The 24,073-nt window shown below is 46.0% G+C and overlaps 9 protein-coding genes and 2 non-coding genes across 11 annotated transcripts; 6 read left to right on the top strand and 5 right to left on the bottom strand.

The window, feature by feature from the left end:
* Positions 1–369: 369 nt before the first annotated feature.
* JR316_0012623 (DEAH-box ATP-dependent RNA helicase prp43) lies at positions 370–3,322 on the bottom strand (the record flags this gene model as incomplete). The annotated part of the gene is made up of 11 exons (XM_047898244.1): positions 370–556; positions 625–743; positions 796–1,061; positions 1,124–1,246; positions 1,305–1,380; positions 1,439–1,588; positions 1,643–2,601; positions 2,651–2,772; positions 2,827–2,885; positions 3,006–3,119; positions 3,170–3,322. 11 exons carry the CDS (start codon positions 3,320–3,322, stop codon positions 370–372), a joined length of 2,328 nt encoding a protein of 775 aa, XP_047743133.1.
* Positions 3,323–4,043: 721 nt separating this feature from the next.
* On the top strand, positions 4,044–5,571 carry JR316_0012622 (Septin-like protein spn4; the record flags this gene model as incomplete). Its single annotated transcript, XM_047898243.1, has 7 exons — positions 4,044–4,100; positions 4,160–4,211; positions 4,266–4,614; positions 4,666–4,783; positions 4,872–5,064; positions 5,127–5,386; positions 5,446–5,571. The coding sequence occupies 7 exons, from the start codon at positions 4,044–4,046 to the stop codon at positions 5,569–5,571; spliced, it is 1,155 nt and encodes a 384-aa protein (XP_047743132.1).
* Positions 5,572–7,872: 2,301 nt separating this feature from the next.
* On the top strand, positions 7,873–8,301 carry JR316_0012621 (uncharacterized protein; the record flags this gene model as incomplete). The annotated part of the gene is made up of 1 exon (XM_047898242.1): positions 7,873–8,301. The coding sequence occupies one exon, from the start codon at positions 7,873–7,875 to the stop codon at positions 8,299–8,301; it is 429 nt and encodes a 142-aa protein (XP_047743131.1).
* Positions 8,302–8,475: 174 nt separating this feature from the next.
* On the top strand, positions 8,476–9,976 carry JR316_0012620 (Serine/threonine/tyrosine-protein kinase HT1; the record flags this gene model as incomplete). The annotated part of the gene is made up of 7 exons (XM_047898241.1): positions 8,476–8,772; positions 8,826–8,888; positions 8,960–9,145; positions 9,203–9,233; positions 9,293–9,330; positions 9,404–9,613; positions 9,674–9,976. The coding sequence occupies 7 exons, from the start codon at positions 8,476–8,478 to the stop codon at positions 9,974–9,976; spliced, it is 1,128 nt and encodes a 375-aa protein (XP_047743130.1).
* Positions 9,977–10,476: 500 nt separating this feature from the next.
* JR316_0012619 (Chitin deacetylase) lies at positions 10,477–12,164 on the bottom strand (the record flags this gene model as incomplete). Its single annotated transcript, XM_047898240.1, has 7 exons — positions 10,477–10,940; positions 10,996–11,060; positions 11,116–11,150; positions 11,206–11,316; positions 11,377–11,565; positions 11,618–11,889; positions 11,954–12,164. The coding sequence occupies 7 exons, from the start codon at positions 12,162–12,164 to the stop codon at positions 10,477–10,479; spliced, it is 1,347 nt and encodes a 448-aa protein (XP_047743129.1).
* A 2,785-nt stretch (positions 12,165–14,949) lies between these two features.
* JR316_0012618 (putative secreted lipase) lies at positions 14,950–17,318 on the top strand (the record flags this gene model as incomplete). The annotated part of the gene is made up of 12 exons (XM_047898239.1): positions 14,950–15,073; positions 15,133–15,251; positions 15,314–15,488; positions 15,547–15,602; positions 15,663–15,833; positions 15,897–15,983; positions 16,043–16,352; positions 16,411–16,629; positions 16,682–16,834; positions 16,896–17,039; positions 17,113–17,147; positions 17,214–17,318. 12 exons carry the CDS (start codon positions 14,950–14,952, stop codon positions 17,316–17,318), a joined length of 1,698 nt encoding a protein of 565 aa, XP_047743128.1.
* Positions 17,319–18,566: 1,248 nt separating this feature from the next.
* JR316_0012617 (uncharacterized protein) lies at positions 18,567–19,331 on the bottom strand (the record flags this gene model as incomplete). Its single annotated transcript, XM_047898238.1, has 3 exons — positions 18,567–18,973; positions 19,025–19,127; positions 19,176–19,331. 3 exons carry the CDS (start codon positions 19,329–19,331, stop codon positions 18,567–18,569), a joined length of 666 nt encoding a protein of 221 aa, XP_047743127.1.
* A 189-nt stretch (positions 19,332–19,520) lies between these two features.
* JR316_0012616 (Ribosomal RNA large subunit methyltransferase E) lies at positions 19,521–20,529 on the top strand (the record flags this gene model as incomplete). The annotated part of the gene is made up of 3 exons (XM_047898237.1): positions 19,521–19,854; positions 19,913–20,321; positions 20,373–20,529. The coding sequence occupies 3 exons, from the start codon at positions 19,521–19,523 to the stop codon at positions 20,527–20,529; spliced, it is 900 nt and encodes a 299-aa protein (XP_047743126.1).
* A 138-nt stretch (positions 20,530–20,667) lies between these two features.
* JR316_0012615 lies at positions 20,668–20,789 on the top strand. The gene has a single exon. It is a non-coding gene; the product is annotated as a tRNA-Leu (tRNA).
* A 477-nt stretch (positions 20,790–21,266) lies between these two features.
* On the bottom strand, positions 21,267–21,385 carry JR316_0012614. Its single transcript has one exon. It is a non-coding gene; the product is annotated as a tRNA-Leu (tRNA).
* Positions 21,386–23,017: 1,632 nt separating this feature from the next.
* On the bottom strand, positions 23,018–23,518 carry JR316_0012613 (Histone H4; the record flags this gene model as incomplete). Its single annotated transcript, XM_047898236.1, has 4 exons — positions 23,018–23,093; positions 23,151–23,301; positions 23,371–23,428; positions 23,492–23,518. The coding sequence occupies 4 exons, from the start codon at positions 23,516–23,518 to the stop codon at positions 23,018–23,020; spliced, it is 312 nt and encodes a 103-aa protein (XP_047743125.1).
* Between the last annotated feature and the right edge of the window lie 555 nt (positions 23,519–24,073).

The following is a 24,073-nucleotide window of genomic DNA, read 5'->3' as shown; positions in this document are numbered from 1 at the left end:
CTAAAAGACCAGACGTAAAGTACTGTGGTAAATAAAGAGGGCGAAAAAAATTCTCTGGGTCCACCAACAAAGTTAAATCGGCATGAAACACAGCGATTTAGAAGCAGGCACCAACTATGGCCTGATAAGAGCATACAAAATGGATCTATATACATACATAACACGACTAAAGTAAGCCAATTAAGAAGGAAAGAAGGTACACCACGACGGACTCGGGTGAATTATGGAAAAATGCAGGTCGCCAAAAAAGCGCTCGAGAATGATTAAAAGTACATCCCCCTGTTTGCAGTTAATCCAGATTCAAAACGACGGCAGGCGCGTTAGAGAGGAGGTGGCGATTTGAGATATGCTGGCTGCAGCGATATTCCGCTAGTCCCTGCCATCCGTCCTCCTCTTTTTGGCCAACCTCTCGTCCGACCCATCCTGTCTCGACCCCTTGCTGGACTTCTTATCACCTCGGCCTGCCCTCTTATTCCAGGCCCGCTGCAACGCCCGCTTCGTTTCTCCATCCGGGAATGTCGACAGATCGAAGTAGTTGGCAGCAAACTCGATTAGCCTGTCGAGAGGAGTGAAAGTTAAGGGATAATGGCCAAAACACAAAAGATACTGTCAATGCCAACGTACCATTCAGCTTTCACTTCCGATACAGTGCGGATATAGGGCCGCGTCGTCAACACGAATTCATTGAAGATGACCCATTCAGGCTGGGTGTCTAGACCGCACGATGGGTGCAACGCTACAACCTAATGATGGGTGGCAATTACAACCCCGAATCAATAAAGGCTGTACTATAACGGATATAAGCGAGGGTTGACTTGCCTGGTTATCTTTCACGGTCAAATAGTTGCCCTTCTCTCCCTCTTTATGTGCGACCTGCATAAAGAACCCACAGACGAGAGCTTGACGAATGTTGACGAACAGCTTCTTTTCGTCGGAGAGAGAAATGAGGTCGATATCGAAGCGCTCCATGGTTCGCTGAAGCTGTGCGCGAACGTTGTCCGCTTGCTGGAGGGCACGTTGGGAAAGATAATTTGTCCAACACCAATTTTTATCGTGTTTGTCTGATTTAAAAAGGGACAGATTCAGTCACGACATTTTTGGTAGCTGCGTTTGCGCCGCTTACTGAGGACATATTGGTTGTAAACGTTCAATAGGGTCAGATGGTCGCCATCGGGAACGGTCAATGCAGCCTTCGCAGCGTCGGCCTCCCGTCTTTGGTTATTAGGACGAAGCCACACGTTGGGCACTAGGTATAATATCATTGAGATATGATAAGATGAAAAAGTCAAAACAGCAAGGCTTACCTGACATCATCGCAGTGATTGTGAGCAATTCATTACTGCACTTGAACTCGGGGCTGACAATCAACAGTTTCGCCAGCTAAATAAAATAAAAAGAACATTAACAAAGAATATAAACATGCTATGACCGCACATACTTGAGGATCAAGAGGGAATTCAGCCATGATACCACCTAATGGCGTGATATTACCGTCATCGTCCAGAGCGGCAAGGTAATTTAGCAACTCTAGAGCACGCATTAAAGTCTCAGGAGCAGGCGCATCGACATAGTCAAAGGAAACCAAATCCTAACAGACATCGTAATCAGCATCGAATACAGCAAGGTAAGGCAAGACAAGCACCTTGATTCCAAGCTTCATGAGTTCCAGAACCGTGTTGCTCAAATTACTGCGCAAGATCTCAGGATGTGTTTGCTCCTCCAACTCCTTCATGAAGTCCTTCTCCGTATACAACCTAAAGCATTTTCCAGGTCTCGTACGTCCTGCACGTCCTGCACGTTGCTGAGCTGAAGCTTTGGAGATTGGGCTAACGAGCAAACTCTCCACACGAATGCGCGGGTTGTACACCTTCTGCTTCGAGAATCCGGGGTCGACGACGTACACGATGCCATCTATTGTTAGCGATGTTTCGGCGATGTTGGTGGAGACAACGACTTTGCGGCCGGGAGGGCCATCTTTTGTAATGGGAGGAGGGGCAGCGTCGAAGATACGTTGTTGCTGCTGTGGAGGGAGGGACGAATAGAGGGGTATACATGACAGTGGGCCGACAGACGATGGATCTTGGTTGAGCAGGTCGTCTGCTTCTAGTTTGATTTTTCTGCAAGCATCTTCAATTTCTTCCTCTCCAGTGAGGAAGAGAAGAATATCGCCGGGATCCTCGGCTCGGTGGATCATCAGCACCGTGCGGATGGCAGCCTCGACGTAATCGGGCTCGGGCTCTTGGGTATAGAACACCTCGACGGGATGGGTACGACCGGGTACTTTGAACAAGGGCGCAGTGGCATCCGACCGCAGGCTGAAGTATTTTTGGAATTTGAGGGCGTCAAGCGTGGCAGACATGATGATGATCTTGAGATCCTTTCTCTTCTTTGCGATGCCTTTCAAGAGACCCATAAGGATATCGGTGGCGAGTGTTCGTTCGTGGGCTTCGTCGAGGATGATGGTCGAGTAGCGTTCGAGACTGGGGTCGTTCATGGCTTCACGGAGAAGCATACCGTCAGTCATGTATTTGAGGAATGTTGTGCCAGCTTCCGTCATGTCCTCAAAACGAATCGAATAACCAACATGGCGTCCCAGCTGCACTGTAGAAGGTTTAGATCAAGTTTTTTACGACGAAGTTGTACCACCCACCGTCCATCTCATCTGCTACACGTTTAGCGACTGACATCGCAGCCACTCGTCTCGGCTGGGTACACGCAACCATCTTTCCTTTCGTATGAGGCAGGTCCGAGTACGCGACAAACTGTGGAATTCTGTATTTTCACAGTTGAGAATGACAGAGCGTTTCAAGAAAAGAAAAAACGTACTGTGTCGTTTTCCCTGATCCAGTCTCTCCGACCATGACTATAATCTGGTTTTCGCTGAACTGAAGTAAGACGTGAGCATACTCGCAACCGTATGATTCACTCGAACAAGAAGGGTAGGTCCATTACTAAAGAATAGCAATTTCAACCCCTTCCTCGAGGCGTAGAACACCTTCACTCACGATCTTCAGAAACTCGTCCATCTGCGCGAACACTGGCAATTTCTTCCGTGTTTCCAAGATCTTCTTGTACTGTCCAGAATGAGGCTGTTTCGTGAAAGGGTTGACATCTCCATCCTAGCTTTTCCTTGAGTATGAAATCATTCAAAACGCGAACGAAAACTCACCATTGCCTTTCGCACTTGGTCTCCTTTAACCTTGCGCGGCAAAAATCCAAACAGAGGATCCTTTGTTATCTCCTTCGAGCCCGTCCCGACACCACGCTGAGAAGGAGGAAGGTGAGCGAGATATGGATTATCTCGAGGTTTTGATTCCGACATGTTGTGAATTGGATTTTGAACAAGGAAAGAAAGATGAACGTAACCTCCAACACCATCGGTGCCGCCAAAGCAAAAAATGTACACATCACGTGACGTCATATGTAAACAACCCTCAAGGGAGCAACAAGGGAGCTGAACTTGAACGTCTTCACGGAACTCCCTCAGAACCTACTACATAAGTTATTGTGAATTGAAATTGCTAATATATGAAAATGTGACTTTACAATAACCATTATTTTCTTGAGTGCTGTCTTTATGAGTTTATTAACTAGGCACAAAACAGTGAGCACAGCGTATAAATTATAATGGTCAAATCAAGAAGAGGACATAGAATTGGAGATATAGATATGGAATTATTGTATACCTGCCGCTGAGGACTCGAGGAAGGGTTTACAGCAACTCTGTATCTATAGCGAGACAGATGAACTGACTCTGCGCGGGCGAGTCTAACAAGTTTGGCAGGATTGAGAACAAAGTTTTTAACCCATTTTATTCCAAATGAACGCTCATTAGAGTACAGGTAATATAACTGTGGAATCAGAGGTAGATTGTATACAATGTGAATCAGTATTTGAGAGAGAGTTGCTGAAGATGAACTGAGCTTGAACCGCCACGAAGCAAATAAAGCCAAATACTTCCTTTCTCAAACGATTTTGCGTGAGCTTGATTTTTGCCCGTCGACGTCGTCGTTGTTCCCCACATCCCCCAAACAATTTCCACAATGGCCCTCCCTACACCCTCTTTTGACGGTATTGGCATTGCCAACCTGCCCAACCAGGTACTTGTAAAGTTTTGGTACACAGACGCACAGCGACTGACGCGTCGGAACTGTGACAGAGGCATAAGATTGTCGCAAAACGTGGTGCCCACTTCACCATTATGGTTGTCGGTGAGTTGACCATGCCCACAGCTTTAGATTCGACTGTCTAATGAGTGTCAATAGGCGAGTCTGGTTTGGGAAAGACCACGTTGATCAACACCCTCTTCTCGACTGAGCTGTCACCCCCTAAAAACTACAGCAAACGTCACTTCAAGCAGCTCGACAAACTGACCGAAGTTGAAATCATCAAGGCTGAGCTTGAGGAGCGTCAGTTCAAAGTCAAGCTAACCGTCATCGATACCCCTGGATTCGGAGACTATGTTAACAACCGTGACTCCTGGCTCCCTATTGTCGAATTCATTGACGACCAACATGAAGCGTACATGCGTCAGGAGCAGCAGCCGCAGAGACACGAGAAGACTGACCTTCGTGTGCACGCTTGCCTCTACTTCATTCGCCCCACCGGCCACACGTATGTGCACTTTATTTCCAACATTGTCCGTAGTTACTGAAATGGTTACAGCTTGAAGCCTCTGGATATCGAAATCATGAAGCGCCTTGGAACCCGCGTCAATTTGATTCCAGTCATCGCCAAAGCCGACACCCTCACCCAAAACGACCTCCATACCTTCAAGCAACGGGTACGTGGCAACATCACTGATCATTTTTGCTATAGTTTCATTTACCATTTTTTCTGTCCCCGCCCTTCCGCCTATCTTGTACGTTTAGGTTCGCGAAGTGATTTCTGCGCAAGGCATCCGCATTTACACGCCACCTATCGAATCCGACGACGAGAACGCAGACCACGCCCGTGTCTTGATTGATGCCATTCCTTTCTCCATCATTGGTTCGACTGAAGACGTCAGGACTCCTGATGGCCGTGTCGTCAAGGGTCGTGAATATATTTGGGGTGTTGCCGAAGGTTTGTGTTGATTCCTTCGCTAATTCAGATATCTTTAGTCTAATACCATACCCAAAATTTAGTTGAGAATGAGGACCACTGCGACTTCAAGAAATTGCGCTCCCTCCTCATCCGAACACACATGTTGGATTTGATTTCAACGTCGGAAGAGCTCCACTACGAGAACTACAGGCAGGCACAGATGGAGACTCGCAAATTCGGAGAGGCCAAGATCAGGAAGCCTGACAACCCCAAGTTCAAGGAGGAGGAAGAACAGCTGAGGAAGAAGTTCACCGAACAGGTCAAGGCTGAGGAAGCGAGATTCAGGCAATGGGAGCAGCATGTACGTCGACGTTATGAAGCTGCTTTTTTATTTGAGTATTGACTATTATCTTTTTACAGTTGATTGCCGAGCGTGATCGCTTGAACAAGGATCTCGAGATGGCGCACAGCGCTATCAAGCAACTCGAGGCTGAGTTGGAGAACCTCCAAGTTGGATACGGCCGCAGCGGCACCAACAGACGATGAACGCGATATAACTGACTTGAAGCGCGCATCTCTGTCGCAACTCTCGTTCAGCTTATATCCTCTCTTGTCGCACCTCATTCGCCATTGGGGCTTTCTCTTTTTCTTGACATTTTTGACGATTGCATGAAAATCACACTCCGCCAACGTTCGACGCGTTTTCTCCCCAAGTGGGCCACCACGTAATTTCCCTCATTTTGATGCTCTTTTCTCTAGTATATATACCCGCTCTTTTTTGGCTCATTTCCTTTTTTTGTTGAACATTTTACTGTTCGTACTTTATGTTGTGGAAAAATACCTAGCGTTGCGTACAGTTACGCCCTTTGGATTATACTATAGATCAGGATTCTGTCCAGCGTTGATTGAATTCAACTTTGCGTAATGCCACGGAACAGTTTGTGTCGATCTGAGCTGCGTGTCCGACACGACAATTGCAACTGCCGCGCCGTCGGCAGAGCTGGTACTGCCTGGCAGACTCTGAGTCTCAAACTTGACGTGTAAACGATAGATACCGGCGCCAACGGGACAAGGCACAGGCCACAACAGGATGTGTGCTGTCGATTAAATGAACATCCTGTACTGCGCATCTTTTGCTTCACCATCATCACCAATTGCTATTCTCCTCAATGTTTTGAGCACCTATGCTACGACAAGGATCACACTCGTCAAATGTGCTACGCACGTACCCTAGCACGTCAACACTGGAACTGCACGCACCAGAGATGCCGGACCCGCCAAGGTTATATCCTAAATTGCAACCTTCAATGTCAGGTATACCATATCACTCTTTCGTGGAAATTACAGAATTCCAATCGACCGCCGTCTACGGTTGCCGCCTCAAACATGGTCTACATAAGGCAACTGTTCCGCTATCAAGAAGCGGTGGGTGGGGGTCCTGGCACTGCGTTACTTTCCTGTTTGTCACGTCAGGTAGAACTGCTGTTCAGGCCCTCTAGTGTGTGACTGTGGTTGGCCGGCTCGGGGGGAGTCGGAGTTTCAACCACTCTGTGAGCGGCTGGAGGCCCTTCTCCGAAATGCCCTCACACCACCTCCTCGTTCACTAACAGGTTGACATACAGGCCAAAGCAGGTGAGTACAATTTCTTATCATGCTGTACAACACCCTCAAGTCACCATGTATTACACCCCCCTTGCCGTCGGCTACATATACCCTCCAACCTTGAGACAGGCATGCCACCATGTCCCCGTTTAGATGGAGCATTTTGTGTGTTTGTTTAAGTCGGTGGTGTACAACGCTGTCTTCCAGCGTATTCCTATGCTGTAAAATTTGGCCCTTATTCTACACAGCTTACGAGTAGGTTAATTAGGTTGTATTATATATTGCTCATAAATTGGACTATGAGAAATGTCATTTTTCACATTATAAAACGGTGCTTTACCAGAAAGTGTGAATGTGACTCAGAAATTGGACATAGGATACAAGCAACATGGAAACCCGATCACCCTTCAATTTAAGTTTTTGCTTGTTTCTGCCTCGTGTTCTGATAAACTTGGGGGTTTGTTTCCATTTCTATTGTCAGGTTCGAACCGCTGAGGCAACGAAAAAAAACGAATAAAAACATTGAAACCTTGACATGTTGTTGAACGATGAAAAAGAGGAAACCTTCGACTCGTACACGGAATATTTAATTTTGAGTCTTAACAAACGGAAGTGAGTGTCGATTACGCCTTAGCAGCATGAGCCAGGACTACTAATTTGTCAATTCACTTGTAACCTCTGCAACTGAAAAGCAGACTCGTTATCCAATATGGCAAAACACAGCCGTACTAACAGCCCAGTGGCTTCTTTTAATTGGAAATTGTAATTTATTGTATTCATAGATGCAGAATCGTTGAAGCGCGTCCGGAGCCGCTTCAACGATTCAGAGGCGAGTCAGCAAGAGGCGATTCTGCGTCTTCCCACGCTTCTGATGAGGAGAATCACCTCTGCGTTTGAATCGTCTACTCTGACCTCCCATAATGCATATAATACAAACTTAGCTCTACATATTAAACTGATAGAATAATTCTGGTACTCTAACTTCAACTTCAATTTTGCTCAGGCTCATGTGCCAGCAGCCAGTAACACTTCGGTAATGGCACTAGATTGTTCATAGCCTCGGCGGTCGGCAGAACATGTACAGTGTCGGAGATTGTAAAGCTATAAAAGGTGTCACAAAGGTAACGGAGAGTTATGCCACGAGGAAGGGACCCCGATTAACAAAAACGGACTCAGATTCGACGATCTGCAAGAAAGTTAGACCATGTTTGAGGCGGCAACCGTAGCCGTCGTGTTCCTTCAGACATGACCACCGAGATGATACCTCGTACTCCTACTGTCACCTCCCAGGATGCCTTGGGACAACAATATGAATTACGAATGCCCGCTTATAATTCCAATGCGACATACAACGAACCATCGTCGTTGGAAAGCCTCTTAAAGAGGGTTTCTGATTCCGAATGGGATCATAACATGTCCTTAAAGCGCTATCTAGGAATTGTACGACAATTGGAAGCAGATGCAGAGGAAAGCGCGTCAAACGGCGACTTGGAATCCGCATTCGTACGGTATGCCCAAGCAGCAAAGCTTGTCCTTGAAGAAATTCCAGGGCATCGCCAGTATTACACTACTATGAACCAGCAACAACGTCATAATCTTGCTCTGGTGCGCCTTTCATTTTATGACTATATGTGCAAGCATTTGAACGGCGTCAAATTTGTTTTTATGCTATAGAATGGGCAGCGATTTTTAGACGCTTTAGCGGTGCTTAAATCTAAACTTTTTGCGCCGCGGCCCAAAAATCAGATGATGCTAAAAACTGTAGACCCAGAAGAGCTTGAATTCAGTCTTGATCAAAATACTGGACTCTCATTACATGGTCTTTCGGACGTATTGCAAAATTCTCAAATGCCCCCCGTCGAAACCAGCGCTGCTGTATATCATATCTCAGAGAAAGAGGACAACGTAGCGACATGGACTACCAGCGCAACCACTGGAGTAGAAACGAAATGGGCCGTACCTGAGCATATCCATCGCTCGCGAATGCCGGGCCCTGCACAAACTTCTTTCTCAAATACTTTCTTTAATGCAAAAACGGAGGATCTGACGGGGCTCGTAAAGCGAGACAGTGAATATCCGTCGAATGGGGGCGGCTACGCAGATGTATATATAGGCAAGCTAACGAGAAAAGGGAGGAGCATCAAGGTTCGAATATTTTCTATATACAGAGAACAAGGTTCCCCTGATGGTTATGATAGGTTGCAATCAAAGTAATTCGGTCTCATACATACACTGCTTCGAATCAATGGAAGATAGACAAGGTACTATTGTCCTTTCCTATTGGGAGCTAATCACAAAATTTAATGGTAATCAATTCGATCAACTGCTTTAGAGATTGAGAAGAGAGATCCGGCTATGGGCCTTGTTGCGACATCCTAACGTAGTTCCATTGCTGGGGACTACCACCGGCTTTGGACCCTACCTAGCGATGGTCTGCCCGTGGATGGAACATGGAAACCTGAGCCAATATCTCAACAAAAAGGTTCTTGAGCTGACCTTGCGAAAACGGTTGCAAATTGTGCGTACAATCTGCCTTTTTTCGATTACTTGCTTACCGACATTCACAATTCTCAAGTTGGCAGATGTCATAGAGGGCCTAGCCTATTGTAAGGAATTGGCTTTCAAAGTTCAGATAACAACATCTTGATTGACCAAAGACGTCAAGTGCATTCGCAGTCCGTCATTCATGGCGATTTAACAACCGTAGGTCGAATCATTTTCCAACGTATTCTTACCGCACAACTCTAAGCGCCATCCATTGGCATCATGCCCGCAGGGGAACATACTGATGGACGAAGACAGGGCACATTTAAGTGACTTTGGCCTGTCGAACGCTATGGCCGAAGTGCGACACAACTCGTTCATCAGTTCTACCGTTGGCGGGTCTCCGAGATGGGCAGCGCCCGAGCTGTTGCACTTTGGCCTTGCTGTCCCGGATGTCACCAAGTATTGCGATATATATTCGCTCGGCGGCGTCATGCTTCAGGTGCGTCCTTGCGCACATAATGGCTGACAAGCAATGCCAGATTTGATATTTATGCGGTAGACAATAACTGGAAGGATCCCGTATGAGAACATTCTACTCGACGTGCAGGTCCTCATGGAGGTGATGAAAGGTAGAACACCTGCGAGACCACCGGAAGCCCTTCTATCAGACGAATTGTGGAATCTCATTCTCTCATGTTGGACAAAGGAACCAGCTGCCCGACCAGAAATTGGCCAATTGAGGGAATATCTACACGTTATTCGATATGAATGCAGTGAAGAGGAGCTTTCGGCCAACATCGTATTTCCAGAGAAATTACTGCCAGGACAAGATGATGACATGATGATAGGTGAAGCTCACTAGCATCGCATATACTTGTGGATATACAGTAAACCTTTTGAACTCGGACTACTGTTTAAATCAGTGATTCTGTACTTTTTCCAAAGTCATGGATCAATTATCATCCACTTGTGAATTTTTGACCGTAGCAAGTCGAGACCACGGCTGGACAGGCAGCCCAGAACCAACTATTTCAATTCCAAAAGGTACAAAGGATATGGCATTGCAAATCGTGATATAGTCATACCGAAAACTATTAATCCGGTTAGAGTAAAAAAGAGGAGCTAATATATTTACGTAGGAAGATGTAAGTTGTTTGAAGGAGGATAACGAATGGTGTGTCCCAAGTTTCTGTTCTAAAATTCCAATAGTAGTAGATGGTCCGTGAGTAGATAACGAGAGACTCCTAAGAAAGCAACAAGTCCGTTGGATGAGTATATACAAACAACAAGTCCGTGAGATCATAAAGCAAATCGACGGCAACAGGCAAACACAAATGTGTCTATCGTGTCATCACCGAACTGTCATGATCCAACAATGAGGGCGCTGGTCAAACATAGAATTAATAGTGTGATGTGGGTAGAGATGGGAACAAATGTGGCGGAGAGCGCTGATGATGACTTAGTGTCTGAACCACTGTCATGGTTAGAGGCAGATGACGCGCTGGAAGTCGTAGAGCTAGATGAAGACGACGTTGTTGATGACGAAGATGACCCCGAAGATGACGACGATGAAGAAGAAGATGAGGACGACGACGACGACGAAGTCGTCACATTGGAAGGTGGTGAGATTAGAATTCCATCTGGTTGAACATCATTCGAGAGGGAATTCTGAGCATTTCGATACGTGCGCCCATCTCCTATGGCTTTAACAAGAGAAGAGAATTTCCACCCAGTTGACTGGATTTGAGGATACGCTCCAATGAATCCATTGACTGTGTTATCTGTCAACTCGTGCTCCAGGATGATGAGACCTGGACTCTTCGGCGCTACAAACTTAGTCAGTCAACTATACACTGATTGTAAATTAGTGATGAGACTGACACGCTAAGAAGCCCGTCATGGAGACCCCAATTGTCTGCGGCGTTCCATTATTCCAATCTTCAGTGCTAATGAGATAATTTTTAGCCCTTCTTCGTGCAAACTGAACGCTTTGAAACTTACTCGTGATTCCAAATTATAGTCTGTAAGCCGAATACCTATTACAGCGGTAAGGTAAATCAATGTCCAAAACAAATTCATAACATGACAAACCTCCTTAGCAATAGCGGTCACTCTCGCATCCGAATCGCCATATGGTGGCCTCCAGTACTTTGGAACACGACCACCCGTCGAGTTATGTATCATCTGCATTGTCCACCCGAGCTAGTTTAATAAGAACGTGTTAAGTATACAAAGTATTGTTAATATTAAACACGGACGCACCTGTCCAACTATTTGCAGGTTGCTGAGAGTGGTCATATATGGATGAGTCCATGTGTGCACCGCAATATCATGGCCCGCGTTGAAAGCCGCCAAAAACTGGTTGGGGTAATACAGAAAATTGATACCGATCATGAAGTGCGTTGTGGTCTGGTTGACTGAGCCCAGGAAATTGACAAGGGTAGGAGTGGACTATTGTGAAGTTTCAGGATAAAAGCACGTTCAGAATAAATGCAAAACAAACAGGCGTAGGTCCATCGTCGAAAGAACTTGCAAAAAGACCATCGGGCGCGTCCCAAATATCGCCAGGAATTCGACATTTTGCAGTTGCGGAACAAATTTCAGGACCATTAGGATTGAACCCCGTTGGGTAAACTGGGTTCGTCCCGGGGGTATTCGAGGACTGTGGAATGTTTGGAATTTTTCCAGCCGACACAGCGGCGTTAAGAGCGTTGACCCATTCTGCTGGAAGTGCATTCGGGTCCGGGGAGCTCTGGGGGAATCCAGCTGACCAGGCTGAAAGACGCGAATTATTGACGAATTAATAAGAGTATTTGTATACTGAGTAGTCTTCTCGCACCTGGAGTACCCACAGTCGCATATGTCGAACCATCACCCGGCGCGCGTTTAAATAAGCTGTGTGCAGGATGGTCTTCATCGTGATACCAAGTGCCTGGGAGCGCTCGTCGAACGTTATGCGAATGATCGTGCCCTACATTGGACGAAGGCGTTGGTACCGCTGCGACATGAGCGACGAGACAGGAAACAAGTGAAATTAGAGGGAAAAACATTTCGCGAACGGTGGGTGGGATAGCGTAGAATGCAATCAAGCAGAACCGATAGTATAAAAGACAAACGCCACCAATCCCCAGGAATTTCTAGAGCAAAAGAAGTTCCTGGAGGGACAGAACCACCTGGACGCTACCTGCACGCAGGACGGAGGGGCAGAAGGGAAGGGACAGCGAACAGCACGCAAACCATCCCTTCAAGTACCTTATTTCGTATCTAAACCGCTTGGGGAAAAATAACTTGATCGTCGCTTACAAAGTAGTAACCGGCTGCCGAGTGTTGCCGCCGAACATAGAATGCTTTGCGGCCCGCAAAGCATTCTATGTTTATCAATTTCGTCGGAGGTCTAATTACTCTGTCCAATCACCGAGCAACGAAATAAGTTGCATGCGGCAGCATGCGGCCAAGGAGGAAGTCATCCGAGGATCGTTGCTACAACAAATTAAATAAACTCGTCCGTCGAGAGAGTAAAGATCGTATCCATCCGCCATTGTGACGCTGGGCGCGAACACCTACATGACTGAGTAGTACTGACATTGCCAGTTAGCGACCTGCTGTCAAACACTAGTTATTTTCCGCTATCGTCTCATCGTCGGGATCATCGGCCAACAAGTCTGTAAATGGATTTTCTCGTTTCAGGAAGTCGATGCGCACGCCCCCACCGATTACGACTTTAGCGGACCAAATTCAAGCACAGATGGGCGGCTGCAACTAGAAGTGCTCGAATTTCCAAAGGCGGCCATTAAAGTCCGCTTTTCTCAGTGCACCTTTGCTTCACTAAATCTCCCCCGAGAAGTGTGTTGCCCACCAGGTGCAATGACTGGCTTCAATAACTACTATTTTCGACAATAGACCAATCGCTGGACTCCACACGGGTACTGTACTATAAAAGATTCCTGGTTCACCGGCCGTGTCAATTTGAGCTTATCGATTAAGTTCAGTCTTCAGATATGCACAAGTGACACGCCATAAGGCATTAGCGCATTAGCATCCACTGACCACTGCCTTGCAGTTCGCAATGTCCAGTCACTGTTAATTTCGATTATGACTGGACATGACTGCAAGATAAGCTACTTCGGTTCAATCATTCGGCATGCCGTGTTGGTCTGCTCGCCTTCTGTACAAAGTATAAACCGACGGTGGCGGACCGGCTGAGAGATAATTTTAGAACCAAAGAGTTTGATAAAATCCTTCAACGACGTAAACACCAAAGCCACTATGTTGTAACTCTTGTCCAGAGAGAAGTTCTATCAACACTACTGGTGGAGTATGTATCTGCCATGCATTTGTTTGCCTGACTTGCTTCACGTCAGCAGATCGAGCAATACGATTTGATCGTACCGGGAAAAAATATTTTTTATGGCTTATATTTAGGGCCTAAAGGCCAAGTTCAAAGAATTCGTTAGTGACTTGTTTTCATAATTGTTTATCATTCAAAAAAACTCGTCTTTCACATTCTTGCGCCATTACACTCATCATTTGTAAGGCGCTTTCTTTTGAATTTCGATCCCTCACTAATTCTATGATGTTATATGGCCGGAGAAAGCTGTTTTCTGAAACCGATTTATGGGATTGATTTCGTCCTCAAGTTAATTGTCAAAATACTGCTTACATGTGACGGGTAGTGGTGGTATATTATTGCATGTTCTAATATGAGGGCGTGTGTAAGATCAACTCAAAATATATGAGCCTTTAACGCGGAGGATGCATACCAATTTATCAGTCAAATGTAGTCGTTTTTATCCCGGAGTTTAACAAGCTCATGCCGGGGTGATGGAACGTGTTATCTTGCTTGGTTATTTTCACCATAAATGATCTTGGGCGGCAAGATAAGAAATCGGCCTATCGGCCTTTGAATTGACATTGAGAAACCATTGCCTGGATTGGATAATCTACTCTTTATCTCTAATGTCATTCATACTTTGACGCCCAAGGTCATTGGATACCTCGTGGCCACTGTTGTCGGCGCTAGACGCTAAAACTCGTCCATGACAATTTCATCGCTAAATGGCACTTTGCTAATATATAAGTTCCGTTTCGTTTTGGTTCTCGGTACATTCTCAGGTCGTAAAACGTGATAATCATCAAAGAACAAGACGAATATTATTGTGAATCCTCCAACTTGTAATATCGTCCAATTCGGGCAGAAACTCAGATGGAGATGCTTCGGGACTTGCCGGGTTGGTGCCCGCTCTAGCCTCTCACCGCGACAGTCGGCTACGTCCTCAGGAGTCTGCAGTCAGAGCCAGACGACATGCGCCATCCATAAACGCGAGCATCTGAGCACTTAATACAAAGAGCACAGATTTTATTCTATGTAAATTTTGTTGAAATAATAGTGAATTTCATCACAATGCTGCTATTCAGACTAACAGGTGTCCCGAGGTCCCTAACCAACATAACTGATCAGTTATATCTGATATTCCAAAAAGCACATTTTAGGACCGTTGAGCCCTATATACAGACAACCACCTCTCACATGCCTTGACGCCGGCGCAGATACACAACTTTGTCATCATATTTCGCAAATTTGCACAGCACTACACAGCTTTGGACCCAAATCCTTGACGTTCGCATTTCAACCCGTTTTACAACCGAAAGCCGGTCCTTAATAGCAAGAGTGCATCGTATTACTTGCTCTGAGGCATATAGGATATAGAATAATTATCGTTCGATATTCCTACAACGCTCGGGCATCCAGTGGACCCCTCTGCAAGGTAGTTATACGGCGCAGCACTGAAAATTAATATATAAACCAGACGTCCAGTGAATTCTACTTCATAAACCATGCTCTCTCTACTACCTATCTTCTCTTTGATTATTCCGACTTTGGCTGTGCCCCAGGTCAAGCTTGGGAACACAGTCATCACCGGCGCCTCATTTTTAGAATCAGGCGTCGAATTTTTTGGCGGTTAGCGCCCATCTCACACTACTTATCGTTATATGCCAGCTCATTCTACGTAAAAATAGGAATACCATTTGCACAACCACCAGTTGGAGAACTCCGCCTAAAGCCTCCTGTACTTGCTACTGTTCTCGACACCCCGACTTTTAATGCCACGAAGTTCGGTCCGTCTTGTCTCAACACGGTCAGTACATTGCGCTTTATTACAGTTTCTTAGTATCTGACATTTACTCAATTCACTACTAGGCCTTCCCTAAAGCTTTGGTTTCCGAGGATTGCCTGCAGCTAAATGTGTTTAGACCTACCAACGTTACTTCGAACGCAAAGATTCCTATTTTATTTTGGATATACGGAGGCAAGCCCACAAGTCTTTGTTCCAATGAATGTCTATTGATTTGTTACATTTCAGGAGCCTTTTCAGGTATGATGCAGCCTTGCATGATAGCAGTATATCGCGTGTAGTAATAATCTCTCCCCAGCCGGTGCTACTTTGAAATACAATGCTACCAGCCTTGTCGCTCAAAGCATGACCAGGGTAAGATTTCCTCAGATGAATGACATCCCATGGCATCACATAAGTTTATTTCATGTTTAGGGAACTCCCATTATAGTTGTCAGTGCGAACTATCGACTTGGGCCCCTTGGGTTCCCTCCAACCGTAGAGGCTGCCAAGAAAGGGTCGCTCAACTTAGGAATCAAAGATCAAATCGCGGCCTTGAAATGGGTCCAAAATAACATTGAGATTTTTGGAGGCGACAAATCAAAGGTGGGGTTTCCTATAATAAGAGGTACGCATAAAAATGTTAAAGGTTAACAATTCAATATCTAGGTCACAATCTTTGGAGAAAGCGCCGGCGGAAACTCTGTCACTCTTCATTTCTTAGGCAAGCACATAAAGGGTCTTGCCAGAGCAGCCGTTGGTATTCATTGAAAGGTCGCTGCGATGCTCGAGCTAACGTTGTTGTTTATTGCTAGATAGCTCAATCTGCTCCTATTGTGCCTTCCTTCCTCCCAGGGAGGTATCAAGACAGGTGGACGAGCTTCATTTCTGCCATACCTGAGTGCGCTTCGTTGGCCAATTCCACCAACACATTCGACTGCCTGCGCGGCAATGTTACCACCGCTTCCCTTCTTCAAGGCTTCGCGGCCTCAACCACCGATGTTCGAACAGACTTGACCTACTTCCCCACTATTGATGGACCGCAAGGTATACTCCCAGACTTACCGACGAAATTAATCCCCACCGCACGCCTTCCAGTCATCCTGGGTTCCAACTTGGATGAAGGTATGAATCAAACACTTGTTTCTCATCACATTAATGGATTGATAGCAATGTGTCACAGGGACCTTCTTCATTGACCAGCATGTTAATTCGACGGAGCAGATCAGCAAGCAGCTTACTGATCTCTGCAAACCCGCACTGCTTGGAGAAAAATTGCTAAATAATGCAATGAAGCAGATACTGCGCCTCTACCCTGACATTCCTGCACTCGGTTCACCGTTCAATACAGGTAACCAAACGTTTGGGTTGAGCAGCCAGTACAAGCGCGGTGCAGCCATCCGTGAGTAACTCTATTTCCTTACCCAACGGGTGATGATTCAAATATCTTGCAGTGGGAGATTGGATTTTCCAAGCGCCACGACGCGCAATGTCAACTTCACTGAGAGAGCAGGGGATCCCGGTGTATGGGTACCAGTTCACAGAACCCACAGCAATTTCACCAATCGCTCCGGATCCGAGGACAGTCGCTCCGGGATCAATTGCAGGTACATAACGTTCGAACCATCCTGAGACCCTGTTTCATGGTTCACTGACTCGATACGGTAGTCACTCATGGTGCTGAGATCCCGTTTGTGATCACTGGGGTGACGAATGGTACAGCGGCCGCAGAAGCTCTGCAAATCATGATGCAAGACTACTGGATCTCGTTTGCAGTTACGCTCAATCCCAACGATGGGAAAGGAAGTAACCGTAAGTACCCATAGACATTGCAAATATCAAGGCGAGATGGATGAACTTATCAATCACACTTTTGCAATTGCAGGCCCAAAATGGGAGGAATATTCCGTCTCCAAGCCTGTAAGCCAATTTTGGTTTTTTTCCCTGCCTAAACTTGGCTCTGAGAAGAGATAATTTGGCGTTTAGACTGTGTTGCAGCTGCAAGGTGGAGACGTCAAGGCCGTCCCAGACACTTACCGCGATGCCCAGATGCGGTTCATAAATTCGATACCTCATGTTTTCCATCGTTAAAGATATCAACGCTGGGTAGAGATTATTAATAACTTACTTGTACAGACTTCGCTTGTTTTCCTAGTCCGAGTCCTCCCCGCTGTAGTGTAGTAATGGAAGCATAAAAATCATGAGTATCGTGGGAGTCAAATTTATTTCGTTCAGAAACGGCGCGCTGATCACCGTGTCTCTCCTTCGTGTCGATACAACACTGCGACATATGCTCCGAGAGCTCCAAATGGGTGAAAGATAGTGCACATTTCGTTAAGTTGTGGTTCCGCCATCAGTATGGAGGCATGGTTGAAACGACTGAGGATTGCCCTGCTTGATTTATCGAGGATGACATGCACTGAACAGGACACCTGGAACATCCGTTCTTTGCCTCATATGTGTAGATTTTCTCATGCATCGACATACCTGGTGTTCGTGTCGTAGTCGTCGTGGTAAACGACATCCACTGGTAACCATTGATCTGACCTGTGCTCATTTAGAAGAGAGAATCGCGCGTAAAAGGCTGGTAGCAAAACACTTGCATTATTTCCCCTTGAACTCCATACTGTTGATATCCATGTTCGGGGACGCCCATACAATGGGGCCGGATGCACCACTGCCAAACATGCGATCAATATTCTGAGTTGGCGTTGGGTCCATTTGTATTTTCCCCGTTGCGCTGGCAGTTGACGGTGTTTAAACCAGGTGCCAATGCATTTAAAATTTAGAAAATACAACTGGAAGGTGTATATGGTTGTACATATGGCCATCGGTCCAGAAAGATTGGTCTCCATAAGAAGGGAAAAGGCCGGGGAAGATCGAGGACCCTCATTGGGTAATTTGATAGCAGTTTGTCAAACTAAGGAGTCGGCGTAGGGTATTATGAAGTGCTACCCACATTTGAGGGGCGTCAGTATAGGAAGGAAGAAGTGGATTGAACTGCTTACTTTGTAAAGCAACATCGTCATGGTAGATGCTTGTTTGCATGCAAACTTATGCATAAGGTGAATCATCGTCGTTGGTTGTGGTTATTGTCCAATGGCATGGCACTCCTTAATATTTCTTTGAGGAATGCGAGTCGCGTATGAAGTGCTAGACGTTTGCCATGCAATCAGTTTGCCACAAATTATCCTGCGACAAGGATTTTGTTACAATCCCCCCACCCCACCCAAGCCCACCGTTTTTTTGGGGTTTAGATGTCCTGACCATTTGTGAAAAGCAGCTGAGGACAGAGAGGCGCAGGTGTGGAAAGTGCATTTGGGATTTGAGTGAGAGATCTCATTCATCCACGTACATATCGTCAGTATCTTCATCGTCATCATGGGTAGCATCCATAGTAAGCATGTCATCCAACGGCGGGGCCACCTCTTTTTCCTTGCCTTTCGAAGACCGAGTCGCATACGAGCTACTGGTTGCAGTCTCCTTGGCCTTTTCTTTCCCTTTACTCCTAGCCTTTCCGCTTGCAGTCGACTTTCTAGATCGAGAAGCACGAGGAGGAGGCCCAGACAGACCTGTCATGCGATCGATCTGGGCAGTACGCTCCTCAGTTGAGGGTTCCATGTTGATATTGGCCACCTCGTTGGCTGTGGCAGGTATTTTGGGAATCAGGGTGACTTCCTGAAATGCCACGCGTTGTTCGGTATTGCCAACATGTACAACCGATCTGGTATTCCAATCGTGGCTTTCTGTCCAGATACTTGAGTGACATTAGAGAGGACGTGACGAAGTACACGTACCCTTATCATCAGTAAATATCATTTCCGTCCCTAGAAGCAAATCGTGTCTCCCCTTCAAAATGGTACCCTGAAGTTGAATATAAGGCGTTGGAGTATCCAAACCCTGGAAAACTATAAATCGCAGAACATAGCAATGTGCTTATGAACGCACGATTAATCTGTACGATGTGGAACTTGGAACAAGTGTCGGTTCCACATTTCCCATATCCAGTGTAACGTAAAAAACTTCTTCGTCCTCATATATATCATCCTGCCCAAATGATTCGACCTGCTGGTAGCCAGGACACAGACTTTGAGGAGCGTCCATGAAGGAGAAGTAAATGATTCGGTTGTATTCATCCTCCATTGTAATATTGTGTTTGTAATTGCTTGGCTACAGCTTTAGCTGCAACTTTGACGCGACCTGCAGGAATCTCTGACAGTGACTGCTCAGTTCCAGACGGCGTCAAGTCCCAGACAATCCACCAATGCCCCCGAAGCAAGAATCATAGGACGAATGGTCTTCCGACAATCGTTGATAAGACTTTCGGAAAAGTCCAAGTCCAAATCGGCGTCATGGGCATCGCGGCAATTCCGTGACCCGTATGTTAAGAAGAGGCTCAGCGACCCTATGGCATACAGAGCCAGGTCTGCGTTTAAGTTGCTGGAAATCAACGACGAATCTAACAAGTTCTTGGAATATCCGGATGTCAATGCAGTTGTTGATCTGGGCGCGGCTCCTGGAGGATGGAGCCAAGTTGTCGCAGACAAACTGGGATGGAATCGCTCGCCACCTGGTTTGATGCCTCTCTCAAGAAATCCAGTAACTCCAAAAGAATCGCATCCCATAGGTAAGTAATTTATTTCTAAAATATTCTTCATCTTTGTATATCGTTTCCCTTTTTTCAGATAATGGCACGAAGCGCAAGAAATGGAACTCAAAACGTACAGAAGAATTGGACTATTTCGACCCTCTCAACATTGACAGCCTTGACCCAAATACCGGGAATATGACGGGTCGAGGGACCATCATTGCTGTAGACTTGTTAAAGATTGAATCCATTCCTGGTGTCCAAACGCTTCAAGCTGATTTTTTGCTTTCATCAACCACACTGGCTATCAAAAATCTTTTACGGAGTCACGACAATCCAGATGGAAAGGTCGACGTTGTTCTCTCCGATATGGCTGCCAACGTGTCAGGCAACAATGCTCATGATATCGAGGACAGCCTTCAAATTTGCGAAGCGGTGTTCGAGTTTGCTACAAATCATCTTCGAACGGCAGAGAGTATCGGAAGACGTAGGGGCGGAGTTCTTCTGTGCGTCGTATTCTTGCCTCATCAATGTGATTTTACTAACTCGAAGTTCAGAATGAAATTTTTTGCCCACCCACTTCTCGAACAATTCAAGGACGATAAACTGAAGCCTAATTTTAACCACGTCAGCTATATCAAGCCGAGTTCGAGCCGTGCGACCTCTAGAGAAGGGTACTACCTGTGCCAAGGGTGGAGGCCAACGCTACCATAATGTCAAAGTCTGACGTCTGCAATTCCATTTAGGAGGTTTTGAGGCGTGGCTGTCATTTACGACAGCAAGTTCATTTTTTAAAAAAAGGCTGGCGCAAGCAATAGACGCTGTAAAGCCCTTTGGTGACCAGGTATACATGGTGAGATGGCCGAGCGGTCTAAGGCGCCAGACTAAGGTATAACGACCAGGACATTTGATGTCCTCGCAGCTTCTGCGTAATCTGGTCTTTCGGGGCGTGGGTTCGAATCCCACTCTCATCACATCTTTTTGTCGATTATCAAGGTATCAGGTTCTGAAGTACTTTAGCGCAGCATTCTTTTTCACCCCTCGGCCATATCGTTTCTTTCCGTTTGTAAATTTAAAATTTAAAATAAAAAATCATCGTAATAGATGGCACTTGTTAGTATTACACTCACAAGACATCTTTCGATTTCTTTAAGAAGAGTGTTCGTTATAACCTGCCACTACAATTAGGTAGCCCTCTCCTCATCGAAAATTACTTTTTGGGAATAATTCCTAAGGGTACAAAAGGCTTCAAGGCATGAAGTGGTTGGGAGCAATCAATGGCATACTTACTGAAATTCCTATCGTAGTTCTATCGTTAATTTGATTTAGAAACCGTTAGGCAATAATTTGGACACCCTCAATGGGCGAGCGTAGAATTGATTGAGTTTTTCAATCCAGAAAAAAGAGTAACCAGTTGACACTGAAAACTGCCACAGCATAACAAAAAGATGTGATGAGAGTGGGATTCGAACCCACGCCCCGAAAGACCAGATTACGCAGAAACTGCGAGGACATCAAATGTCCTGATCGTACCTTAGTCTGGCGCCTTAGACCGCTCGGCCATCTCACCGTTGACGCGAGCTGACAAAGCGCCTAATCATTCCGCAGGGCCCTCAGATGCCCTTTACCTTGCAGGGCGCCTTGAGGTGGCAAGGTCAGTCTTGGGTCAAGCAGGAAATCGAAGGATTTGCATTGCAAATTGGCTGAAAATTAAACAGTGCTTGTGGATCGGAATTTTGGGACCTCAATTTCGGCATACACCTTTGAATTATACTAATCTTCTACCTCGTCAGAACCGTAAACTCAGAACGCATGAGGTTGTGTTCTCAGACGATCTCTAACTACTTTGCCATGTCGTTTAATGTATATGTGTGCTTTATACCACAAGACAAAACTAAACAGCATTGAAGTTGTCCCTCAGGACGTCCACATCCATGCTGATGAAGACAGGCGCGGACAGTGCGCCAAAGCTAGTATCTATAAATAGATCAGGGACTGTTTGGTGGTTCGTTGGACTGACCTTTGGCACTGTATTACTTGAGCCAGTGGGAGAGGGCGAGAATTCACAAAAGTTTAACTCCCAAAGCTCCATATACCGAATTGTACTACTCTCGTCAATGGCAATGTTTAGAAACCGTAATGCTTAAGCGAGTGGCAAAAGTCCTGTCTGACGATACGATTCGTTTCGTCAGACGGGACTTTAGTGAATGTTGCGACGTAGTGTCATAGTCACAAGAAATCCCGTTTCATTTCAAGGACATCATACACTGTTGCAATTCTAATATCGAAAGTTTGACAAATGACCAGACATAACTGTCATCCTTATCTCCTGCGGCTGTGCAGGAATAGGCCAAACCTGAAAAGCAAAATTCTCCCTCGCCCACATTGAAGCCCTCTGCTGCTTGAGCGTATTTCTGTAAGGTTGAACGTTCAGACCTGTATCGACAACCTGTTGCCACTTTATAATCAATACCCGTGCAAACAGTGAAATGACGATAGGCACTTCCCATCGGCACTCCTCCTGACCCGTTACATATGCTATGTTAGGCTACCCATGATTTGGAACTTGGCACAATCGTTTCATTTGATTTGAGGCAAACGGACTGAGTGCACTCTCAGCCTTCTACTTTCACTATTATTTTCTTTCCAATTCCTCAGCTTAAGTGCACGTCAGGTTCTCAGCTCGTCAAACAGCTCACCCCGCTGTATACCGAAATTCAGAAAGGGAATAAGCTAAAGAGAACACCCCTGCAGCTGCAAACAATATATTTCGGTTCCGCCACCGCGTAACCTATGAGTCACTACAATTTGGGGTCAAACAGGTCGAGAGGTCTCGACATCCATCGGGGCAAAACATATCCCCAGTTCAGGCAACACAATATGCGCCTTCGCTGTTCTTCGACTCATTTACTTTGATCTACATATGTTGCTAGATCCTGTGATTCATTTTCGGGATCAAGGGTTTTAAAGCATTCATCTCTCAAGAAGGGCTTGTCATCAATAATCATAACACCATGGCGAGGTATAATATTGAGGGACTATTATACAAATTGTACATTGAATGAAAGACGAGAGATCCAGACGGCATATTCATGGGCATTGAATACAAAACATTGAGAGGAGGCTGCATGGAGGCGTTGGTTTAGTAAGTGTAGTTGAGTGAGAACAAAGAGAGACATACCATAGCGAGGTACCACTCAAATTAAGCACCGAAACCGTACAGAGTGCGGCCAGAACGCTTGAGGGCGTAGACGACATCGAGGGCAGTGACAGTTTTGCTGTGGGTATGTTCATGAGCCATAGAAAGCCAACAGACACAAGACGTTGGCACTCACCGTTTGGCATGCTCAGTGTAGGTGACAGAGTCACGGATAACATTCTCCAGGAAGATCTTGAGGACGCCACGTGTCTCCTCGTAAATGAGACCAGAGATACGCTTTACACCACCACGACGGGCGAGACGGCGAATAGCAGGCTTGGTGATACCTGCGAGGACACACGAAGACATGGCATCGATTTAAAAGTTCCCAATGACAATGAAAATGTGCCACATACCTTGAATGTTGTCGCGAAGAATCTTGCGGTGACGCTTAGCACCACCCTTTCCGAGGCCCTAACAACAGCCACCAATAAAGATGAATAACGAGCTTATAATGTACCTGGGCTGAAAACGTACCTTTCCACCTTTGCCACGTCCAGACATGTTTGATGTGTTGTTGAAGAGTAGGGGTTACTAAAACTTGGGGAGAGCCGAGTGTGGCTTCTTGAAGTCAGCAACTGAAGATGATGGTGGTACAGAAGAGAAAGCTGTTTGTTGATCACGCACGCTTAATTAGTGTCGCGCTTATTTGCTTGTGTTGACGCGAAGGTCACGTTTCTCCTCGATCGCGTTTATCTGTTAGGGGCCGCATTGCAGCTCCGCCACACACGTTGAAACTCCGCCGCATGCAGTTCGCGCGGTCCACTTTAGGTCCACTCGTTGTTCGATTACCGCTCTTCAAATTCGTTCAACGGGTATAGAATCAATACCGTATATCTACAACAATGTACAGAAGGGATGGAAAACCTGCTACATCTCTGGAATGATGAAAGCCAGCTGTTAGTCCATATTTCCTCCAAACTTAGTTTGACAATTAACTCATCAGGGGATATTTCAAGATGAAGTCAGCTGAGTTCCTGGATTCGCCTGCTTCGCGCCATAAGCGCCTGCATACTGCATCGAGGCCATCGATAAGACACCTCGAAAATAGAGCCTTTG

The sequence above is a fragment of the Psilocybe cubensis genome, chromosome 12 (assembly GCF_017499595.1).
Source record: "Psilocybe cubensis strain MGC-MH-2018 chromosome 12, whole genome shotgun sequence".
Classification (NCBI taxonomy): Eukaryota; Fungi; Basidiomycota; class Agaricomycetes; order Agaricales; family Agrocybaceae; genus Psilocybe; species Psilocybe cubensis.
The sequence above is the reverse complement of the archived record's forward strand: the minus strand, read 5'-3'. Positions and strand labels throughout refer to the sequence as shown.